This window comes from Saimiri boliviensis, chromosome 2 (assembly GCF_048565385.1).
Source record: "Saimiri boliviensis isolate mSaiBol1 chromosome 2, mSaiBol1.pri, whole genome shotgun sequence".
Lineage (NCBI taxonomy): Eukaryota > Metazoa > Chordata > Mammalia > Primates > Cebidae > Saimiri > Saimiri boliviensis.
In genome coordinates this window covers 186433838-186456040 of record NC_133450.1, presented here as the reverse complement: position 1 = coordinate 186456040, position 22203 = coordinate 186433838, and the positions used below count along the sequence as shown (strand labels likewise).

The 22203-nt window shown below is 46.6% G+C and overlaps 2 protein-coding genes across 6 annotated transcripts in view; one reads left to right on the top strand and one right to left on the bottom strand.

Annotated features, from left to right (window-relative positions):
* The window catches only part of KIF24 (kinesin family member 24), an 80370-nt gene extending 59140 nt beyond the window's left edge, over positions 1-21230 (top strand). For all 4 annotated transcript variants that reach the window (XM_074394983.1, XM_003943845.4, XM_074394985.1 and 1 more), the window contains 5 exons: positions 2243-2314; positions 5667-5776; positions 7991-10222; positions 10717-10810; positions 11350-21230. In XM_074394983.1, the coding sequence (XP_074251084.1) occupies positions 2243-2314; positions 5667-5776; positions 7991-10222; positions 10717-10810; positions 11350-11490 (2649 nt within the window). In that variant the 3' untranslated portion in view covers positions 11491-21230. The remainder of the gene's footprint in view (positions 1-2242; positions 2315-5666; positions 5777-7990; positions 10223-10716; positions 10811-11349) is intronic.
* UBAP1 (ubiquitin associated protein 1) overlaps positions 13295-22203 on the bottom strand; it is an 81151-nt gene continuing 72242 nt past the window's right edge. For both annotated transcript variants that reach the window (XM_039474798.2, XM_039474797.2), the window contains 3 exons: positions 15830-16012; positions 15038-15139; positions 13295-14427 (listed from right to left, as the gene is read on the bottom strand). In XM_039474798.2, coding sequence (XP_039330732.1) covers positions 14287-14427; positions 15038-15139; positions 15830-16012 — 426 coding nt within the window. In that variant the 3' untranslated portion in view covers positions 13295-14286. The remainder of the gene's footprint in view (positions 14428-15037; positions 15140-15829; positions 16013-22203) is intronic.

Here is a 22203-nt window from a genome sequence, read left to right as displayed (position 1 = left end):
TTCTTAGAAAAAATGTTGACATACTCTCAACTCTGTTTTGCACTTTTTTGCACTGTTTTGCTTTTGTCACTTAACAATATCCTCAAGATCACTCCATGACGGTATATAGAGCTCTTCCTCATTCCTTTTTCTAGCTGCCTATGCTGCCTTTTACCCCACCACATTATTTATTTATTTTTATTTTTTTCAGAACTGAAGTCTCCAGCTAGGTACATTCTTTCCAGACCTCGTGAGGGATAAGTTGGGAGGGTGAGAGAGGGAGCCACCATCTTTTTATTTAAAAAAAAAAAAAAAAATGCTTATAGGGATCGGTGGCCACACTTGAATTTGAGTCTGTGAAGGGCAGGGTTTGATTATTTATTCATCCCAAGGGGAGAATCTTTCCAGTGATGAAGTTGGGGAATACTGGATAGATTTTTAATAAAAGAGGAAATTTCCGCTGGACGAGGTGGCTCACACTTGTAATCCCAGCACTTTGCGAGGCCAAGGTGGGCAGATCACGAGGTTAGGAGTTTGAGACCAACCAGACCAACATGGTGAAACCCCATCTCTACTAACAAAATGCGTTAAAATTAGTTGGGCGTGGTGGTACATGCCTGTAATCCCAGCTACTCGGGAGGCTGAGGCAGGAAAATCGCTTGAATGTGGGAAGTAGAGGTTGCAGTGAGCCGAGATCCTGCCACTGCATTCCAGCCTGGGTAACAGAGTGAGACTCTGTCTCAAAAAAAAATAAAATAAGTAAATAAATAAAAGAGGAAATTTCCTTACACCTATTTATACCTCACAGCTTCTTGGATAGAGGTAGGGCAGTTGCAGGCATCTATGGCTGCTGCTAAGAATAGCCATAGCACAGTCTTGAGGCAAACTGCCTATTCTTGGTGGACTCCCACCACTGGCACTTCCAAGGGATTGCTTCTACTTTCTTCCCTCCTTTCTTGTTTTTGTTTTTGTTACTGAGACGAGTCTCACTCTGTCACCCAGGTTGGAGTGTGGTAGCGTGATCTCACCTCACTGCAACTTCCACTCCCTAGGTTCAAGCTTTTCTCCTTTCTCAGCCTCCTAAGTAATTGGGATTACAGGCGCATGCCACCATACCCAGCTAATTATTATTATTATTATTATTATTATTGTATTTTTAGTAGAGACAGATGGGGTTTTACCATGTTGGCGAAGCTGGTCTCGATCTCCTGACCTCAAATGATCCACCCACCTTGGCCTCCCAAAGTGCTGGGATTACAGGCATTAGCCACTGCACCCAGCTCCTTTCCTTTTCTTTTACTATCTTTTAGCCTAAATACATCATTCAGAAATAGAAGTTCTCTCCTCCTCTTCTTGCCCCCCTCCCCCGCAATTTCCACAGCTGTTTCTGATGGGAGTGTTTCCCCTGGATATATGGTCCACATATCCAAATCTCTGCTGTCCTCAGTCATGTCCAGTGAGTACTTCTCACTGAGGGGTGCACCCAGGAGCAAGTAACATTCCTTTGCCTTTGGGCCATAGACCCTGCTCTTTTTAAATGAAGGGGTTGATTTGATGTGTATAGTCAAAGTGCTGGCTGTAATCCCAGCACTCTGGGATGCTGAGGCAGGAGAATCATGTGAGGCCAGGAGTTTGAGATCAGCCTGGGCAATGTACAGAGACCCCATCTCACCAAAAAAAAAAAAAAAAAAAAAACAAGAAAAAATAAATAAATAAAATGTGGGGGTATGCCTAGGTGATTTCTCAGTTTCCTCCTAGCTCTGACTCTGGAATTTCTCCTACCCCATTCAGATAGTTTATATCTGAGTCTATATTTGAATCTACACCAAAAGGTGTATCTGTGTGAGCAGGGAGTGGGGAAGTGGATATAGATATTTTGTCTACTTAAGTACATCAACAGTTGAGAAGAGTGTGAGGAGAGAAAAGGAGCCAACAAGTCAGAACTACCACCACAGGAGCTTGAACTCTGGGACCTGAGGGTAGGTCCCAGGATCTGTGTGTTCCCTGCCATCAAGGCAGAGCCAATCCTAGGATCCCAGCCTCTAAGCTGAGAGGCCTTCGGCTAGGCTGCACAGGATGGTGTTTCCCAATCTAGCTTGGTTTCTCTTGTTGAATGGAAACTACAGGCCATTTTGACTTCCTTTGGGAGGATTGTCTGAGTGTGTTTTGTTGAAGAAAAACAAGCTTCCTCTGGAGGTGGCATCAGATCTGTTACTCTTTCTTTGCACGTGATCTTTGATGTGCTTGTTCTCTCACTTTGCAGCTGAAGGAATGTATCCGAGCACTGGATCAGGAACACACCCATACTCCCTTCAGGCAAAGCAAACTAACTCAGGTAAAGTTAAATGTGAGCCTTGAGTTTGTTCTGATTCATTCATTTCTTCCTTATTTCATGTATATGTTCATTCAGTCGAGCATCCACTGTCAGTAAAGACATGATGCTGAGCACAGTGGGGAAAAGAGAAGGAGAAGAAAAAGTAGTCACATTCCTTCCAGGAACTCTGTCTACAAGCTGAGTATCTTTAATCTGAAAATCTGAAATGCTTCAAAAATCAAAACTTTGTTGTTGTTGTTAAGACAGGGTTTTGCTGTCACCCAGGCTGGCGTGCAGTGGCATGATCTTGGCTCACTACAGCCTCTGCCTCCCAGGCTCAAGCAGTCCTCCCACCTCAGCCTCCCAGGCAACTGGGACTACAGGTGCATGCCATCATGGCTGGCTAATTTTTTGTTTTCGTTTTTGGTTTTGGTTTTTGTAGAGACGGGGTTTTACCATGTTGCCTAGCCTGGCCTTGAACTCCTGAGATCTGCCCTCCTCAGCCTTCCAAAATGCTGGAATTACAGATGTAAGCCGCCATGCCTGGCCAAAATTAAAATCTTTTCGAGTGCCATGATGCTCAAAGGATTTCAGATTTTTGGATTAGGGATGTTCAACCAGAAGGATAATGCAAATATTCCAAAATCTGAAAGAAAAAAAAAAAAAAAAAAAAAAACCTGAAATCCAAAACACTTCTCTTCCCAAGCATTTCAGATAAGGGATACTCAGCCTATAATAGAATTTTAGAAAGGTGCAGACTCAGGCAGAGATATCTGCAGTTTGGGGCAGTAGGGGTTCCTAGGGGACAGCAGTGCTGTTCTGGTCACCACCTTTCTGTTTATTTCCAGTGTAGGGCAGGGCAGAGTGGCTCATGCCTGTAATCCCAGCACTTTGGGAAGCCAAGGCAAGAGGATTGCTTGAGTCCAGGAGTTCCAGATCAACCCGAACCACATAGGGAGACCTCATCTCTACAAAAAGTTTAAAAATTAACTGGATGTGGTGGTTCGTGACTGTGTTCCCAGCTACTTTTGGGAGGCTGAAGCAAGAGGATCAGTCAAGCCTCAGAGGTTAAGGCTGCAGTGAATTGTAATCACACCACTACAGCCTGAGTGACAAAATGAGACCTCATCTTAGAAAAGAAAATGTTGAATTAGTGGAGTCTCTGAGCCTTTGCATTGAATAGAGTGGTGTAGCTGTACTTGCTACTTTCTTGGCTCTAAGACTTAGACCAGTGTTTTGGCACAAAAAAAATAATGGCTTCAGGCAGTTAAAATGAACGGGCTAGATTTTCTACATGTACTGATAGGAAAGATGACCAGGATCTATTGTGATGTGAAAAAAGCAAGCTGTAGAACAAGGTAATAATGTGATTGCCTATGTGATTTCTATCATTACATAGCCACACAGGGAAAAACGTTTAAAAAGATGCAGAAGAAACAGCATTGGATCTCTTTGGAAGTAACAATGGGAATAAAGGTGAAACTGCGACTTTTCATGTTAGAAGATCATATATTGTATGACCACTAAGTGTTTTTATCATTTTTAAAATATGCAACAAGGAAAAAAACACTACACAGAAAAATTACATAAATGTTAGCTATGATTATTCTTAGTGGAACAAATAAGGGTTTTTTTGTTTTGTTTTTCTGTCATGAAAATGTGCCTCTTTATTAACAGAAAACACCAATAGATGTTAAATCAGCATTCATAATGGTTGCGGAAGAGTGGCATGGGTGGGCCTACCTAGGTGTAAACAGCTGTGAAGACAGTTGTGGGCGCCATGAGTTCTTTTTCACTTTGTGTCGTGTGCACAGTGGAGAACAGACAAGGTAGAGGGATGTCTAGGAGAAGATCTTTTTGTATGCTGCAGGATGAAGCCAGCCCCGCAGGTGGGCAGTTTTACTCTGTGCAGCTAGGGTAGCAGTTCCACGGGACCTGGGCAGAACCTGTAAGAACATGACTTCTTACCCATCAGAGTTGTTGATCTATGAGTTAGGTCTTCTCAAACATGATTTTAACAAAGGACACAGGAAACCTACTTATAGGTGGTTAGTCCTGATTCTGACATTGACTCTTTTATTTTTTTTATTTGTTTATTTTTTAAAGGAGTCTTGCTGTGTTGCCCAGGCTGGAGTACAGTGGTGTGATCTCAGCTCACTGCAACCTCCACCTCCTGAGTTCAGGCAGTTCTCCTGCCTCACCCTCCCAAGTAGCTGGGACTACAGGTGTGTGCCACCATGCACATGTGATTTTGTATTTTTAGTAGAGATGGGGTTTTGCCATGTTGGCCAGACTAGTCTTGAATTCCCGACCTCAGGTGATCCACCTGCCTCGGCCTCCCAGAGTGCTGGGATCTGGGATTACAGGCATGAGCTACCACGCCCAGCTAGCTCTCTTATTTTTTAAGACAAGTTCCCCATTCCAAGAAAATGTTTCTTTTTAATTAAAACATAATAATTCCAACTGTACATACAAGTATAAAGAAGAAAGTAAAAGGTAACTTAAAATCCCAGACCTCAGTGATAACCACTGCCACATTAACGAACTTCCATTTAGTCATCTCTCCACCATGTAGACTCATATGGATCCGCTTACAGAGCTATGGAATCATATAACTTTTTCCCTCAAAGATACAAGCTTTAGATACCTTTCTGTGTTCCTAAGAACAGGTATAATCATTTTTAATGGTTTAATTATATTCAGTGTATATTTTGCTCCCTGTTTATAAATACTTAGATTATTACTAAATATTACTATTATAAATAATGTAATGAATGTCACATATACCTTTTTTAGGTCAATTGAGCAATTATCTCCTTAGGATAAAGTCCTACGAGTGTGATTGCCAAACCAAGAGTATACATATTTTTTCCTGTTTTGTTTTGTTTTGTTTTTTTGAGACAGGTTTTTGCTATGTTGCCCAGACTAGTCTCAAACTCCTGGGCTCAAGCGACCCTCCTGTCTCAGCCTTCTGAGTAGCTAGGACTACAGGTGAGTGCCACTGTGCCTGGCTTTTTTTTTACATTTTGATATATATTGCCAAACTGCCCTCTGGAAAGCTTGTCCAGTTCATGGTACATGGCAATGTAGAAGAGTACCCGTTTCCCTGGACCCTCATCAGGGAAGAGCATCATTAGTCTCTTAATCTTAGGAGTTAAAAATATTGGTTTTTTAAAATGGTTTGTTTGCATTTTTTGGATTGGTGATGTGGTGAGTACCTTCTTCTGTTTATTAGCCATTTGTATTTCTTCTTTTGTGAATTACATTTTTGTGGACAGAAGGGAACTATGGCCCAGCATTCTGCACCTAGTAAGTAGTCAATATGGATTTTGTTAATTGACTTCATTCATTGACTTCCCTCTGTTTTGCACAGGTCCTGAAGGACTCTTTCATTGGCAATGCCAAAACCTGCATGATTGCCAACATCTCACCAAGTCACGTGGCCACTGAACACACTCTGAATACCTTGCGCTATGCTGATCGGTAAGTCGGCTACCAGATGGCAGGTTGTGTGTAAGTGTGTATGTGCGTGTGTGCACATGCATACATGTCTCTCCCACTCACACACACATAGGGATCTGACGTTGAGCACCACAGCCTTGTTCTTGGCAATTAGTCATTTGAAGACTGTGACCTGGTAGGCCCTATCACTTTGCAAGCATGACAAGAGGAAGATGACACATTCCCTGTTCAGGAGTTGACTCCATCCTTGGCTTTTAATGGCTAGGGGGAAGTGAAATATTAACGGGGGGAAGGCTCAGTGATGTTTTCTTCCTTCTGGCATCAGCCTGAATTGTAAGAAATAGAAGACATTACCTGTCAAGGCAGAATCACTTAGAGCTATGTATGTCTGGAAGGGCCCAGCCCAGACATGTTACTAGAGGATAAACTGAGACTGAGAGAAGGGTAGGATCTTTCTAAAGGCTCACTCGGAGTTGATGTCAGAGCCAGCAACTCTGCCTGCCTGGCCAGGCCTCTTTCCAGGTGACTGTGATATCTGCTGGGGTCCCTTCTATCTCTAAGTCTGTGGTCACATGTGCCTCTCCCAGTAGGTAAGACATTTTTGATTGCCATGACTTGGAAGAAGTGCTACTGGCATCTTGTGAGCAGAAGCCAGGGATGCTGCTAAACATGTTTTAAGAAATAATTATCTGGTACAAAATGTCAATAGTGCTAAGGTTCAGAAACCCTGGGAGTAAACAGGTCATTTTTCCCTTAATGGAATGAGCACAAGCCTGTGTGTTTCTGGAGGTTTTGCTTCCTAAAGATTTGAGGGAACTCATTTTCCCAGAGAAGCATTAAAGAGGTGGTCTGCAGAAAAAGAGGACTCTGTGGAATTGCAGGTAAGTGGTGGACAAAAACTCCTGAGTTGGCCCCTCTCCAGGAAGCATAGTGTGAGCTCTGCATGAACACAGTGCACTTCTGAGATTGGCGTCTCTGGCCTGTCCCTTACGTGGGCTGTGGTGATTTCCAAAAGGCTTCTTCTGATCATGGAATGTTGGGTACATACTGATATCCTCAGAGAAGACACTGCTGGTTTTCATTTGTTTTTTTGTTTGTTTGTTTGCTTGTTTTGAGACGGAGTTTGGCTCTTGTTACCCAGGCTGGAGCGCAATGGCGCAACCTCGGCTCACCGCAACCTCTGCCTCCTGGGTTCAAGCAATTCTCCTGCCTCAGCCTCCAGAGTAGCTGGGACTACAGGCGTGCACCACATGCCCAGATAAGTTTTGTATTTTTGGTAGAGACGGGGTTTCACCTTGTTGACCGGGATGGTCTCGATCTCTTGACCTCGTGATCCACCCGCCTCGGCCTCCCAAAGTGCTGAGATTACAGGCGTGACCCACCGCGCCCGGCCCCATTTGTTTGTTTTTTAAAGACAGAGTCTCACCCTGTCACTCAGGCTGGAGTCCACTAGTGCGATCATGGCTCACTGTAGCCTTGAACTCCAGGGCTCAAGCAATCGTCCCTGCCTCATCCTTCCCAGTAGCTGGGACTACAGGTACACACCACCTTGCCTGGCTAATTTTTTTTTTTTTTTTTTTTTTTTTTTTTTTTTTTTTTTTAGACAGAGTTTCGCTCTTGTTACCCAGGCTGGAGTGCAATGGCGCGATCTCGGCTCACCGCAACCTCCGCCTCCTGGGTTCAGGCAATTCTCCTGCCTCAGCCTCCTGAGTAGCTGAGATTACAAGCACGCACCACCATGCCCAGCTAATTTTTTGTGTTTTTTTTTTTTTTAGTAGAGACGGGGTTTCATCATGTTGACCAGGATGGTCTCGATCTCTTGACCTCGTGATCCACCCGCCTCGGCCTCCCAAAGTGCTGGGATTACAGGCTTGAGCCACCGCGCCCGGCCAGTTTTTTTTTTTTTTTTTAGTAGAGACAGGGTCTTGCCATGTTTCCCAGGTTGGTCTCTAACTCCTGGGCTCAAACGATCCTCCTGCCTCAGCCTCCCAAAGTGCCGAGATTACAGATGTGAGCCACCACAACCAGCCAACACTGCTCTTTTTCATTCAGGTACAGAGGGGAATCTCATGCTGAAACAGAATGTTCCCTTTTCCTCTTATTCTATCCCAGATAAAGAAATAACTCTCAATCCTTGTAATACTTTTCTTTGGTTTTTGTTTTCCCAGAAAGCTATAGAAAAGGAATTGCAGAATATGTGAAAATACACACTTAACATAAAATGATTATTTACAGGGTCAAAGAACTAAAGAAAGGCATTAAGTGTTGCACTTCAGCAAGCAGTCGAAATCGGACATCTGGAAACTCCTCTCCAAAACGAATTCAGAGCTCCCCTGTGGCCTTGCCAGGGGACAAATGTTCTCCCAAAAAAGTCAAGCTGGGACTTCAGCAGTCACTCACAGTGGCAGCCCCTGGCTCCATGAGAGGGAAGGCCCATCCTCTGACCAGCCACCCACCTAACATTCCTTTTACTTCTGCACCTAAGGTCTCTGGTAAAAGGGGTGGCTCCAGAGGGAGTCCTTCACAAGAGTGGGTCGTTCATACTAGCCCTGTCAAAGGAACCGTGCGGTCTGGACATTTGGCCAAAAAACAGGCGGAAGAGTCAGCACTATTGTGCTCTGAAAAAAATCGAATAGGCAGCAAAACTGCCCTTGGGTGGGGAAGCAAGGCCTCAGGCCAAGGAGAAGGCCTAGTGCGTGGTAAGCTGTCTACCAAGTGCAAGAAAGTGCAGACCATGCAGCCAGTACAGAAGCAGCTTGTGTCGCGAGTTGAGCTCTCCTTTTGCAACACCCACCACAGAGCAGAGCACAGTCAAGACAGCCAGAGGCCTGCCCCTGAAGCTTGGACAAACATCCCGCCACATCAGAAGGAGAGGGAGGAACATTTGCGTTTCTATCACCAGCAGTTCCAACAGCCACCTCTCCTCCAACAGAAGTTAAAATACCCACCACTGAAAAGGTCTTTATGCCAGTCTAAGCCCTCAGAGGGTCAGCTCACAAACGAGACTTCCCCTCTGTTCCACTCTTACTCTGAAAACCATGATGGAGCCCAAGTAGAGGACCTTGATGACAGTGATTTCAGCGAAGATTCTTTTTCACACGTCTCTAGTCAGAGGACCACAAAGCAAAGGAGTACCCTGGAGAATAGCGAAGACTCATTCTTCTTACACCAGACGTGGAGGCAGGGTCCTGAGAAGCAGGTGGCAGAAAGACAGCAGAGTCTGTTTTCTTGCCCCAGGACAGAAGGTGACAAGAAAGGTCTAACTAAAAGCTGGGTGTACTCCAGGGACCCCATAAACCACAGAAGAGCAGCACTCGATCACAGCTGCAGCCCAAGTAAGGTGCCCGTGGACTGGAGCAGAGAGTACTCCACCTCCTCAGGGCCTTCTCCCAGAGACAGCCTGGCAGAGAAGCCTTACTGTTCACAGGTAGATTTCATATATAGCCAGGAAAGAGGTGGAGGCTCTTCCTTTGATCTCAGACAGGATGCCTCCCAAAGTGAGACTTCTGGGCAGAATGAGGGCAACTTTCCATCCCCAGAGGAAGATGGTTTCACTTTCTCACTGCCCCACATGGCAGTTCCTGGATCCCCAGACCAAAGAGACACAGTCACCACACCTCTGAGAGAAGTCAGCATAGACAGCCTAATCCAGGTGATCAGCACTGTGAAAAACAGTCATCCTGTCCCAGGAGAGGACCCTAGGGAGCAGTTAGGCTTGCACACTGAATATGCTGGACTCATGGCTCCCCTCACCATGTCCCTTCTGGAGAACCCAGATGACAAAGGCTCACCTCCCTTGGAGCAGCTGGTCCAGGATGGGGCTATGCACAGTCTAGTGGCAGAGAGCACCAGGGGCCCAATTGTGGGCCACACAGTGCCATCTGGTGATCAAGAGGCAGCCTTGCCAGTGTCTTCAGCAACTGGGCACCTGTGGCTGTCCTCATCTCCCCCTGATAATAAGCCTGGCGGTGATCTTCCAGCTCTGTCCCCATCACCCATCCGTCAGCATCCAGCTGACAAGCTGCCTGGTAGGGAGGCAGACCTGGGAGAGGCCTGCCAGAGCAGAGAGACTGCACTATTCTCCCACAAACATGTGGGTAGTGAGCAGTATGATGCTGATGCAGAGGAGATGGGGCTGGATGGCTCCTGGGGTTTCCTAGGAAAGCCCTTCTCCACCATATGTGCAGGGGTACCCAATTCTGGACCTACACTCACCCCACAAACAGGAAGTAGTAATGTGGCTGACCAGCTCTGGGCCCAGAGGAGAAAACATCCTACAGGGCTTGGTTGGCAGGAGATTGGTTTGTCCACAGACTCCATCAAGTTGCCTTGCAACAATGAGAATGTCACATGGCTCAAACCCAGGCCGATGTCAAGGTGCTTAGCAAGGCCAGGTTCTCCCCTGGCCCTCAGCTGCTCTCCCAAGACTGCAGGAACACTCCATCAGCCCACCTGGGAGCAAGCACAGTAAGTTGGACACTTTCCTAAGACTTGAGCCCCTTTGGCACCCACTTTCCTCTCCAGCTTACTGTTTTGTCATGGACAAAGAGAAGGCCATGCAGGTGTACACAGGTGAGCTAGTCTGCTTCTAGCTCCAACCCTCTGCTTTGGTCCCAGGCCCTCTACAGGAAGTAGAAATGATAGACTAGGCAATAGGCACCATCTTGTGCCAAGTATGCCAGCTGCAGTCACAGCCTTGAGAGCCTTTCTGCAGGGAAACTGAGATACAGGCAGCTCCTGTGGAAGAGCAGCAGCACCCAGCCCTGCCCTTCAGTACAGCTGGGAAGCCCATCTCCTTCCCTGTATCTCATTGGTACTCGTATTAAGCTGGCCCTGGTCAAAACCTTGACCATTTTCAGCAGAGGCAGCTCTCAGCTTAGAAATGAGATCAGCTCCAGAGAAGTTGCCCAGGAGAGGATGAGAGGCTAGGAGAATCACGGTGTTCTCTCTGGTGTTCCCAGGCAGGTGGTCATCCGAGCACACCAGGAACAGCTGGATGAAATGGCTGAGCTTGGCTTCAAGGAGGAGACACTGATGAGCCAGCTGGCTTCTAACGTAAGTAGCCCTGACTGGACACTCACTGGCTGTTGGGAATTAGCCTGCAGCTAATTTGGTCATCCTTGTTTGCTGTGGCTGTGTGGGGAAAGGGTCTGCTGGCACACACTAAGTGACTGAGGCCTTGAGCCTCCTTTTGCCATGCCTTTGGGACAGCTTCAGTAGAGATACAGGTGGAAGATGGTGCAACACGCACTATTCCCAGGCCAAAATGTTTCCAGCCTCTATCGTCAGCTGCCTTCCTGGTGGTTTGTCGGGGCTCCTCCCTGTGACTAACACTGACCAGTCTGCTGCCTACCACACGTAGTTATTCCTACCAAATACCCTTCTGCCCTACAAAATACTCCTCTACTTGGAAAGTGTCTCAAATGCAGAGAAGTGGGCCCCACCCTGTGCTGTAGCAACTATTCTATGTGTTCTCCCACTGGGAGAGTGGCCTGGGTTCTGAAACCTTCCTGCAAGAGGAGGGACTAGAAAAGCAGATCTAGCAGAGCACCAGCAAGAGCAAAAGCTGCATATGTCCCTTGTTTCCTTCTCAGGATTTTGAAGATTTTGTGACCCAGTTGGATGAAATCATGGTTCTGAAATCCAAATGCATCCAGAGTCTGAGAAGCCAGCTGCAGCTCTATCTCACCTGCCACAGGCCCGCCGCAGCCCCTGAGGGAACAGTGCCATCTTAGAGCCAGATCCTGTACTGAGATGGCAGAGGTCCTGCAGGAGCCTGTGCTGGAATCTCAGGGGCTGGAGGAGCCTTTGCCAGGTCCTCCCTGCAAACACCAGAACCCACATGCTGGTCCTGCCTGTGCCAGCCTCACCCCAGCCCCACATGGCCTCGGCTAGGACCCACCCTCTCCCTCAGGGCCAGGCCCCTGTCCCTCCTCAGTTCCAAGCATAGGAGCACCTCCAAGAAAGGGTGGGCCAGGTTGAAGAACCTAACACCTTTCCCTTGAACCTAGAGAATTTGCTTAACTGACCCCTTGCCTGTAGGAACATATTTAAGTCTAATAACCCTGAAGATGTTTCTAACTTTGGGGATCAGAGAATGGGGTGGTCAGTGGTAACCTAGAGGTTAGAGGTCACAAGACAGAGAAGACAACATGCTGAGCCCAGAGGCTTCACCAGCTGAATTCTGTGCCTAACTTAGAAGGCTAAACACTGGCCCAAACTAAAACATGGTGCTAGTGGGACCGGTGGGGTGAGCTCTGCCCCTTCAGCCCTTAGAAACTGAATTTGGGATTTAGCGTTTTTGAAAATGTAAATTGGACAAACCTTGACTTGATGTGTCACAGCAGCAGATGTGGGGTAGGCCTTATGCTTACAGCTCCTTTCCCTTCCTGCAATCCAGTTTTGAGACAGAAGAGGGTGCCTGTGTCACACATCTTTCTCTTCTGACTTCGGCAGGCATGAAAGGCCTCTGTACAGTGCCCGATACACTCATGCTTCCATGGCAGCTCCCGGCTCCTGTCTGGGACACCTCACTCCAAGCCCCCTCACAGAATAGTCCATTTCCTAGCCTGGCCCTCATCTAGGACACCCTGCCCAGCCACCCTGCCTCTCAGGGGCCTGAGCTGGGAACCTTGGCACAGAGTGCTCGGTTCAACAGCCTGAGGCCTCTGAAACAGAATTCACACACACAAGCCTTCAGCCAATTTCTGCCTACTGTGTATCTTTTTAGCAGGAAGCAGCTCAGTTTCAGTGAAGACAAAGTAGCCTCCAGGTGCCAATTACTTTAAAGCCACCCTAAGTCAAATGGAGATTCATGAGTCACAGCCTTGGCCCAAATGCCTATTATTATGTGAATTTTTATTTCTTTCAGATAAGGGATACCTTTTTAAGGTTTTAAAAGGAGGGCTTAATTAAAAGGCCAAGAGAAGGGTTAAATGGCTCTTGGGACTAGCACCGTGGCCCAGCTGCCCTTTGTCAGCCTGATACTCCCTCATCTGACCGCCAGAGGGCATCCTTATTGGTGTTTCCCGAGCCTCTCCTCACATGATCACTAAAAACCTTGAAAGATCTAATCTAGCCAAAAGCTGAAGTGGGACAATGGCACCGTATTAAAGACAAGAACACTTACTTTAGGAATGAATCCCATTCTATCACATACAATAGCACCACTGAGAGCTGGTAAAACAGTTTCAATCCAGTCCTGTTTGTGGCGCATAAATGCCTGCTGTTCACTGTAAAAGGGCTGCTGCTGCTTTTCCTGGGTTATCCCCCTGAAGGCCCGGCCTATCCCAACTCAACAGTCAGGAAGGCCTATGTCCATGATCCAGAGACAGAGCTGGGTCAGGTTTAAACGACTCAGTCTTGCCTTTGCAGACCACAACCAAGACAGGTCTTAAGTGGGAAGAAAGTTCTGAAACAGAAAATGGTTAAGTCCTATTCTATCCCCAGCAAATCTAAGCAAGAAATCCTTTTATACACCACACAGCTCCCCACTCCCATAAAATAGCCTTGGTAGTAAATAATTATCACAGCAAGACATACCTTTTAGATTTTTATTAGTAGTTCTCTCTGAAGAATCAAAATAGTTAGCAAATTATTTTAGATTCATCAAGACTGTATATCCTTTGTATTTAGATCTTAAATGATGTACACATAATACAAAACAAACCAAAGAGACTGATTTCTATGACTAGGTGTTATTCATTGTGTCATCCTAAAGCAGTGGCCTGGAGGGGAGGCTGTTCAAGGAGAACAGAGGTGGAGTTAGTGCTGGCCAACTAAATCATGGCCTGTCTGCTCACTCGTTCAATGTGCTGGGAAGGGGCCAGTGATTTCTTGAACTAACAATTGTTTCCTAGAGCAGGGGCTCTAAAACCCTGGGTAGCAGAGGACTGTGGTCCAAACCAAGCCAAAAGAAAGGCTGCGACAGTGAAGCATGGTGACTGCCTGGCAGAAAAGGCAAACTCTGGGCCCCACGAGGAAAAGTGTGTTCTTCACACCTCAGAGACATTGCAGAACCAGTGTAACACTATGAGACTTTGTTAGGAGGGGACAAATTAAAACCCTGGAAGAATCTTGCACTTGCATTCAACTTGATTGGAGTTCAGTCCACCCAGTCTCGGGGAAGGGGGAAGCACCTAGCTCCACAGCAGCTCTGAGTCTGGCCCTCCCGCCCTGTCTCCCCAGCTCCTCTCGGCAGCTAGGCCAGGTTTCAGCTGAGGATGTAAGGACCCCAGAAAGACTATCCTAGTCTTTCTGGAGGGCAGAGGTGGGAAGGACACTTCTTAAAATGCAAATACATTTAATACGGAAGGAGCCAGGACAGTTCTGGGGGCACTCACATGCTCGAATCTTCCCCACCTTCCCAGCTCAGGGCCTAGGCTCATAGAGCCTGGCAAGCACAGTCTCCACACCTGACCTTCTAACCCCCAAAAGAACATCTGGAAGCTGCCCCTTCTTCCCCACAGGTGGGCTCTGCAGGGCCTCCCAGGGATGGTGGTTCTGCAGCAGGGCCTAGGCAGGGCCTGGTCTCAGCTGGCTCCTGCCCGAGCCATGAGGTCTTCCAAAGCATTGTCCTGGTCATTATTGTGTAATAGCAAAACTTCCTTAATGTCTTTCAGCTCAAAGCCCATCTCCTTAAATTTGCTCATTAACTGAAGAAACTCCATCATCTAAGGGAGAGAAGAGAATACAGATTAAAGAAAAGGGTGAGGACACAGCACAGCTGAGTGAAGGAATGTGTGGGGTAGCAGGGGGACTGGGGGACAGTGGGATGTCTGCATCCTTCCCCCAGGCCCCGGTGAGTCTCCATAAGGTCCCCTAGCAAGCAAAGGTGGGCCACGGAGGAAACCAAGGCAGATGGGTTTGGTGACAGCCCATCAACCCTCAGGAGTCAGCCCAGTCCCAGCTCACTCTCGCTGACCTCTATCTGGGTCCCATCACCCACATTCATCTTCCCACCAAGGAAGGATACTGAACCCAGAAATGGCTGCTCTCCAGGGAGCAGTCTAGACAAAAAGTGCAGCAATCTTCCTCCCTCATCATCTAAAAGTTTGGCTTTGTTCCTTTCACTGGGATTCTGAAGGTTTCAACCCAATGCTTCAACCAAGCCAAACACAGGCCTCAGCCTATCGAATACTTGGAGATTCTGCCCTTTAACTGCTTCTGCATGTAGTTACTGGCAAAGCATAAAGGCTGTGTATGGGCCAGGAGAGAAAACCAGGATGGACTACTTAGTCCCTGCTTTCCAGAGGGTTCCCCATGAAGTATGAAGATTCCTACCTTTTCTTCTGAACACTGGTGCATTTCCAGAGCCTCTTCCACTAAAAGAGGGTCGAAGCCCTTCTCACAAAGCTGTCCGTGTGCAAAGAGATAGTCAAGAATCTAAGAAAAGAAACAAGAGTTTAGCACGTACTACTATTCTTTGCTGTGTTTTCCAAGAGATCTCAACAAATTAGAGTGTGTGAAGTCCGCTCCCCGCATCCCCCCCAGGCTATCAGAAACTGGATAAGATCTGACTTTGTGCCTTGACTGTGTCCAACACAACAGGACCCCAGTGACTCTACTGAACAGAGAGGTACCCACTTCTAAACTGAGTAGCCATTTTCCAAAGGAGCTGCAGCCACAGCTGACACACCTACCTGAATGTCAACTCCACAGCCTGGGCAGGCTATTCCTCTAAGAAACAGCCCAAGTCAGAAAATGTCGCCAAGGTTTAACCCTCTGGTACCCTATTCAACACTCTGGCCATATATGACAGGATAAAAATTCCTGGAAGGAGACATTTGACCATACCCCAAGCCTAGCTTTGCTCCTTTTGGCAAGGCTGAGAAAGCAGGGTAGTTGGAGAACAGCTCCAATTTCCCAGAGGTCTCTCTCAGCCTGGATCCCAGAATAGCTTCCAAAAGAAGTACTGCTCCCAAGGCTGCTGCCTTCCTTTAAAACATGCCCCGTGTCCTCACAAACTCACAGAAAAGGTTGGTGCTACAAGTCTGAGGGGCTCTAGGTCACGGGCAGGACACGACTCCAGCTCCACAGGTCTGAGCCTGCCCTCCTGACTGACCAGCCACTCACCTGCTCAATATTCTCTCCTTTCTTCTTCATGGCTCTCAGGACACACTCGTATGAGTAGCCCATGTTGACTACAGTCTCCACACACTGCCGCTCGCTGGGGGACAGCGTCTGCAGTTCAGAATAGGCCTGGGGACAGCTGGGCATGTTGGGCACTTGTGACACTGAGAAATTAGGAGGGGTGACCTGGTAGTGGAGAAACAAGAAGATCAAAGCAAGAAGACCTGGGTCCCCAAAGAAGTCACTGAAGCAGCCTCGTCCAGGGGCTGGCATTCTGACACTACTCAAGCCCCAAGTCAAGCAGTCGGGTTGGAAGAAACAGCCAAGTTGCTAGCCAGACATCCCGAAAGGGAATGAAGAGGGGTGGCGGAGTGTCAAGAGGGAAAAGGCTCGAAGTTCACCTGCAATTGTGGCTGCCCTGCTCTGCCCTCATCCTCCCATCTTGGTGATGGAGAAAGCGCCACAACCGCCACAGGCCCTTGCATACCCAAATCTCCAGCACTTGAGTTGAAAGAAGTTGTGGCTGCCCCCAGGACTGATGTCCAAGCTGGCTGCAAGAGTTTCTCTCCAGCATTATCCCTTTCCCAGGCTCAAGTATCAGTTCTGAGGGGTCATTCTTCACTTCAAATACTCCCCTTTCGAGCTAACTCTATCCCAAAGTCTCGACTACTTTTGGGCAGAGGCTGTGAGTGTAGTTCTCATGCATAGACAGCTCAGGAACCCAGGGTATCAAGGGGACTCCACACCTCTGCCCTACATCACATACTGTGCTTTGTTACCTACTAAAGCTACCATCCTACAGCACCAGGACTGAAGGTATGCTAGCCACACCAGACTGGATCCCATGGATTGGAATCTGGACTCTTAACGGCCCTGCCCACCAGCTACATGCAGCCTGCTCCCTGCCACTAGAACTTACTAACCTCAATGTGACAGGCATACAGAGTCCTGTGATTAACTCCCCCACCACTTCTGATCACGAATCAGGCCCAAGGCAGGAAGACAGGACACTCCCAGGCCAAAGGACCCATCCACCATAATAACAAGATCACAAGCTCTTTTACAGCTTGGCGCATGTCCTAAGAACCAGGGAAAATGTTTCAGAGAAAAAAAATTTTTATGGGGGTGGGGGGAGAGAGCATGGTTAGGTGGTAGGAAGCCCTCTGTCCTAGAAGCAAGTTCAAAATTACATAGATATAACCAGATGCTCTCCTCAAAGTATGCTGGGAAAAGCCAGGAGGGCTACAGGCCTTAGAGCCCATTCTGTTTGTGCGTAACCACTTCACCCACAGCACATCTCGGCAGGCCAGACACAGGGCTGTCATTAGGTTACAAGAGTAAGAACAAGGCACAGGGACTGGATCACAACAGTGTAGCCACTTGGCAAGTCTAAGATTGTGTCTCCCTCTTAAGAGGCAAGCTTTAACCTGGGCTCAAGAATACCAACAGCCACAGAGCAATGCCAACTCTCACATGACGTTCCCCAGCCAGGAAGGGGCCAGGACTATTCTTCAACTGCCTACCCTTCTCATAATGCTTCCTGAATGCCTGGTGGGATGCAGGCATATACACAGAATACTGCAAATTACAAACTTTAATAAAATCATGCCGGGCGCGGTGGCTCAAGCCTGTAATCCCAGCACTTTGGGAGGCCGAGGCGGGTGGATCACGAGGTCGAGAGATCGAGACCATCCTGGTCAACATGGTGAAACCCCGTCTCTACTAGAAGTGCAAAAAATTAGCTGGGCATGGTGGCACGTGCCTGTAATCCCAGCTACTCAGGAGGCTGAGGCAGGAGAATTGCCTGAGCCCAGGAGGCGGAGGTTGCGGTGAGCCGAGATCGCGCCATTGCACTCCAGCCTGGGTAACAAGGGCGAAACTCCATCTCAAAAAAAATAAAAAATAAAAAATAAAATCATATCTATTTTAAACATATATGCAGTACTCACATACCCTAATGGTAGAAACATCATTTGGTACTCTCTAGGTAAACGTGGCATAAGTACAGAAAACTAGGCCGGGCACAGTGGCTCACACCTATAATCCCAGCACTTTGGGAGGCCAAGGCAGGCAGATCATGAGGTCAGGAGTTTGAGGCCAGCCTGACCAACATGGTGAAACCCCGTCTCTACTGAAAATACAAAAATTAGCTGGGCATGGTGGCGTGCGCCTGTAATCCCAGCTACTCAGGAGACTGAGGCAGAGGTTGCAGTGAGCTGAGATCACACCAATGCACTCCAGCCTGGGTGACAGACCGAGACTCTGTCTCAAAAAATAAATTCAGAAAACTGTTCAGATTATTTGATCCAGTTGCCTATTTCTAGGAAGCTTGACTAAAGAAATAATGCAAACCGATATTTATGTACAGGAATATATCCATCTCAACATCACTTGTAATAAGTATTAGGTACAACCTACCAAATATCCAAGCACAGGTTATTAGGTTAAATAATGAACATATGGCACCAGAGCCAGACCTTGTCTCAAAAAAAAGAATATAACTGGATTGTTTGTAACATCAAGAATAAGTGCTTGAGGGAATGGATACCCCATTCTCCATGATGTACTTATCTCATATTGCATACCCATATCAAAATATCTCATGTATCCCATAAATACACATAACTACTATGTACCCACAAAAAATTTAAAAAAAAAACACCACAAACACAAAAAGAAACGGGACAGAAAAATTACAGCATCAGCATCAATTAAGGTGATCCAATATCTAACTTACAGAAATTCTTGTTTTGGTTTTATTGTTTGAGACAGTCACCCAGGCTGGAGTACAGTGGCTCAAACTCGGCTCACTGCAGCCTTGACTCACAAGGCTCAAGCAATCCTCCCAGCTCAGCCTCCTTAGTAGCTGGGACTATAGGCATGTGCCACCACATCCAACTAGTTTTCTTTTTATACAGATGGGGTCTCCCTATGCTGCCCTGATTGATCTCAAACTCCTGTGTTCAAGCAATCCTTCCTTAGCCTGCAAAAGTGGTAGGCCAGCCAGGAATTCTTGAAAAATAAAATAAGTATGACAGTTATTTAAAATGAGGTACTTAGAAAGCATCTGTATTAAGTGAAACAATAGGCCGGGTGCGGTGGCTCATGCCTGTAATCCCAGCACTTTGGGAGGCCAAAGCAGACAGAACACTTGAGCTCAGGAATTTGAGACCAGACTGGACAACATGGCAAAACCCTGGCTCTACAAAAATGCAAAAATTAGCTGGGCATGATGGTGCAAGCCTGTAGTCCCAGCTACTTGGAAGGCTGAGGTAGGAGGATCACTTGACTCCAGGAAGTGGAAGTTGCAGTGAGCTGAGATGTGCCACTGCACTCCAGCCTGGGTGACAAAGCAAGACCTTGTCTTAATAAAGAAAAAAATAAGATATATTCACTAATTGTACATGCTGTACAATTATGGCCATATATTTTTAAAAGATGCATGGGAGAGCCGGGCGCAGTGGCTCAAGCCTGTAATCCCAGCACTTTGGGAGGTCGAGGCAGGTGGATCACGAGGTCAAGAGATCGAGACCATCCTGGTCAACAAGGTGAAACCCCGTCTCTACTAAAAATACAAAAAGTTAGCTGGGCATGGTGGTGCGTGCCTGTAATCCCAGCTACTCAGGAGGCTGAGGCAGGAGAATTGCCTGAACCCAGGAGGCGGAGGTTGCGGTGAGCCGAGATCGCACCATTGCACTCCAGCCTGGGTAACAAGAGCGAAACTCCGTCTCAAAAAAAAAAAAAAAAAAAAAAAGATGCATGGGAGAGTAATGAATGATTTTAAAGTATCATCTATCCTAACAGATACTTTCCTTGAACAGGGAAAAACAAAATAAGATGTCACCTTCATATAAATGTTTTATGAATCCGACAGGCAATAGGCTAATCCAGCAGACCCCAAACAGATGGACAAGGTTTAAAAGGGTCCCTCATCAACAGTGTTTAGGTTCTCCAGTTATTCACCAAATTTATTTAATCCAGGATACCATTTTCAAATATATATAATACTCTTAGTATTAATATAGATAGGACTTTTTAAACACCATTACCGCATTCATGGTAGCCATTTGCCATTATTTTTTCAATAAAAGAATGGTAAAATTTAGTTCCTGGAGGGGGCAAAGATTGACTCTGGCATTAAAATGGATTTTCATACTCAATGACTAAAGTGTTCCATATGTGTAACCAAGTAGAAATTAGACAAAAATGAGAATTATTGCAAAATCTTTCCAAATTAAATATGAGCGTTTGAGAGAGTAAGTTTCTGAGAGAAGACAAATATTAGAGCTAAAGCTTCTAAAGAATCTGAGCATGCTCTCAGGCTTCAGATGGTAGCAGTACTTTCTATACCTATGCAGCCCTCGAGCCTGACCTCAATCAAGACACCTTCTGCCAAGTCTTTCCATATACTTCCTTTTCACCCATTGCTAATATGTGTGCACAACTTGGCAAGCACACTGCCACTTACCGTCCCACAGAGCTTTGGTCCCACTGTTGGCAAAGTACTTATCACATTACATTAACGTGAGCTTGCAGAGGTCAGTTACCATGTCATGCACATTTCTAAATCCCCAAGCCTGGCTCTTGGCTTTACACTTACTGGTCTTCATCAACAGTTGTGGAATAAATCTAAGTCCATTAGAATTTTCAAAGGGGGAATTTCATTTACCAGACTAAAATGATCAAATGTCTACCATCTCTTCCCAAAAGCCCACTGAAATGATGATAAACAAACTAAGGTCGGGCGCAGTATCTCATGCCTGTAATCCCAGCACTTTGGGAGGCTGAGGCAGGAGACCACTTGAGCCCAGTAACATCAAGACCAGCCTGGGCAAACAGATCCCCATCTCTACAAATTCGCTGGGCACTGTGGTACACACTTGTACTCCCAGGCAGGAGGCTGGGGCAGTAAGCTGTATTCCAGCCTAGGGGACAAAAATTCCATCTTTTAAAAAATAATCACCTACTATCAGGTTCAGGGAGAAAAATTAATTAATTACGTGAAAGGCTGTAAGATTTAGGTTTTTTTTTTTTTGAAGTTGTAAATTAAGGATATGTCCCAGAAAATAAAACGTAAACACAATCTGCACTCCCATGCAACACTGTTCACAACAGCCAAGATTTGGAAGCAACCTAAGTGTCCATCAGCAGATGAATGGATACAGAAAATGTGCTTATACACATGGAGTACCATTTAGCCATGAAAAAGAACGAGATCCTGTCATTTGTAACAACATGGATGGGCTGGGCACTGTGGCTCACACCTGTAATCTCAGCTCTTAGAGAGGCAGAGGTGGGAGGACAGCCTGAGCCCAGGAGTTTGAGACCTGCCTGGGTAATATAGCAAGATCCCATTCTCCACAAAAAGGAAAAAAACAAAAAGACAAAAATAACAACAACAAAATGGAACTGGAGATCATTACGTTAAGGGAAATAAGCCAGATGCAAAAAGACAAACATCACATGTTCTCACTTATGCGTGGCATCTAAAAATCAAAGCAATTGAACTCACAGACACAGATAGTAGAAGGATGGTTACCACAGAGGCTGGGAAGGGTAGTGGGGGGCTAATGGTTAATAGGTACAAAAAAAAAAAAAAAAACCAAAGAATGAATAAGGCCTACTATTTCGTAAGACAGCAGGGTGATTATAGTCAACAATATTTTATTGGCCAGGCACTGTGGCTCACACCCGTAATCCCAGCACTTTGGGAGGCCAAGGCAAGTGGATCACTTGAGGTCAGGAATTCAAAACCAGCCTGGCCAACATGGCGAAACTCTGTCTCTGCTAAAAATACAAAAATTAGCCAAGCATGGTAGCACACACCTGTAATTACAGCTACTCGGCAGGCTGAGGCAGGAGAATTGCCTGAACCTGGGAGGCAGAGGCTGCAGTGAGCCGAGATTGCACCACTGCACTCTAGCCTGGGTGACAAAGTGAGTCTCAAATAATGGTAATATTTAATTGTGCATTTAAAAATAACTAAGAGTATATACATGGGCCAGGCACAGTGGCTCACACCTGTAATCTCAGAACATTGGGAAGCCGAGGCAGGAGGATTACTTGAGCTCATGAGTTTAAGACTAGCCTGGGCAACATGGCAAGACTCCCGTCTCTGTAACAGCCAAGTATGGTGGTGCATGCCCATAGTCCCAGCTACTCAGGAGGCTGAGGTGGAAGGGTGGCTTCCACCCAGGAGGCAGAAAGGGTTACAGTGAGCCAAGACAGCACTGTGTGGTACTCCAGCCTGGGCGCCAGAGCCAGACCTTGTCTCAAAAAAAGAATATAACTGGATTGTTTGTAACATCAAGAATAAGTGCTTGAGGGAATGGATACCCCATTCTCCATGATGTACTTATCTCATATTGCATACCCAT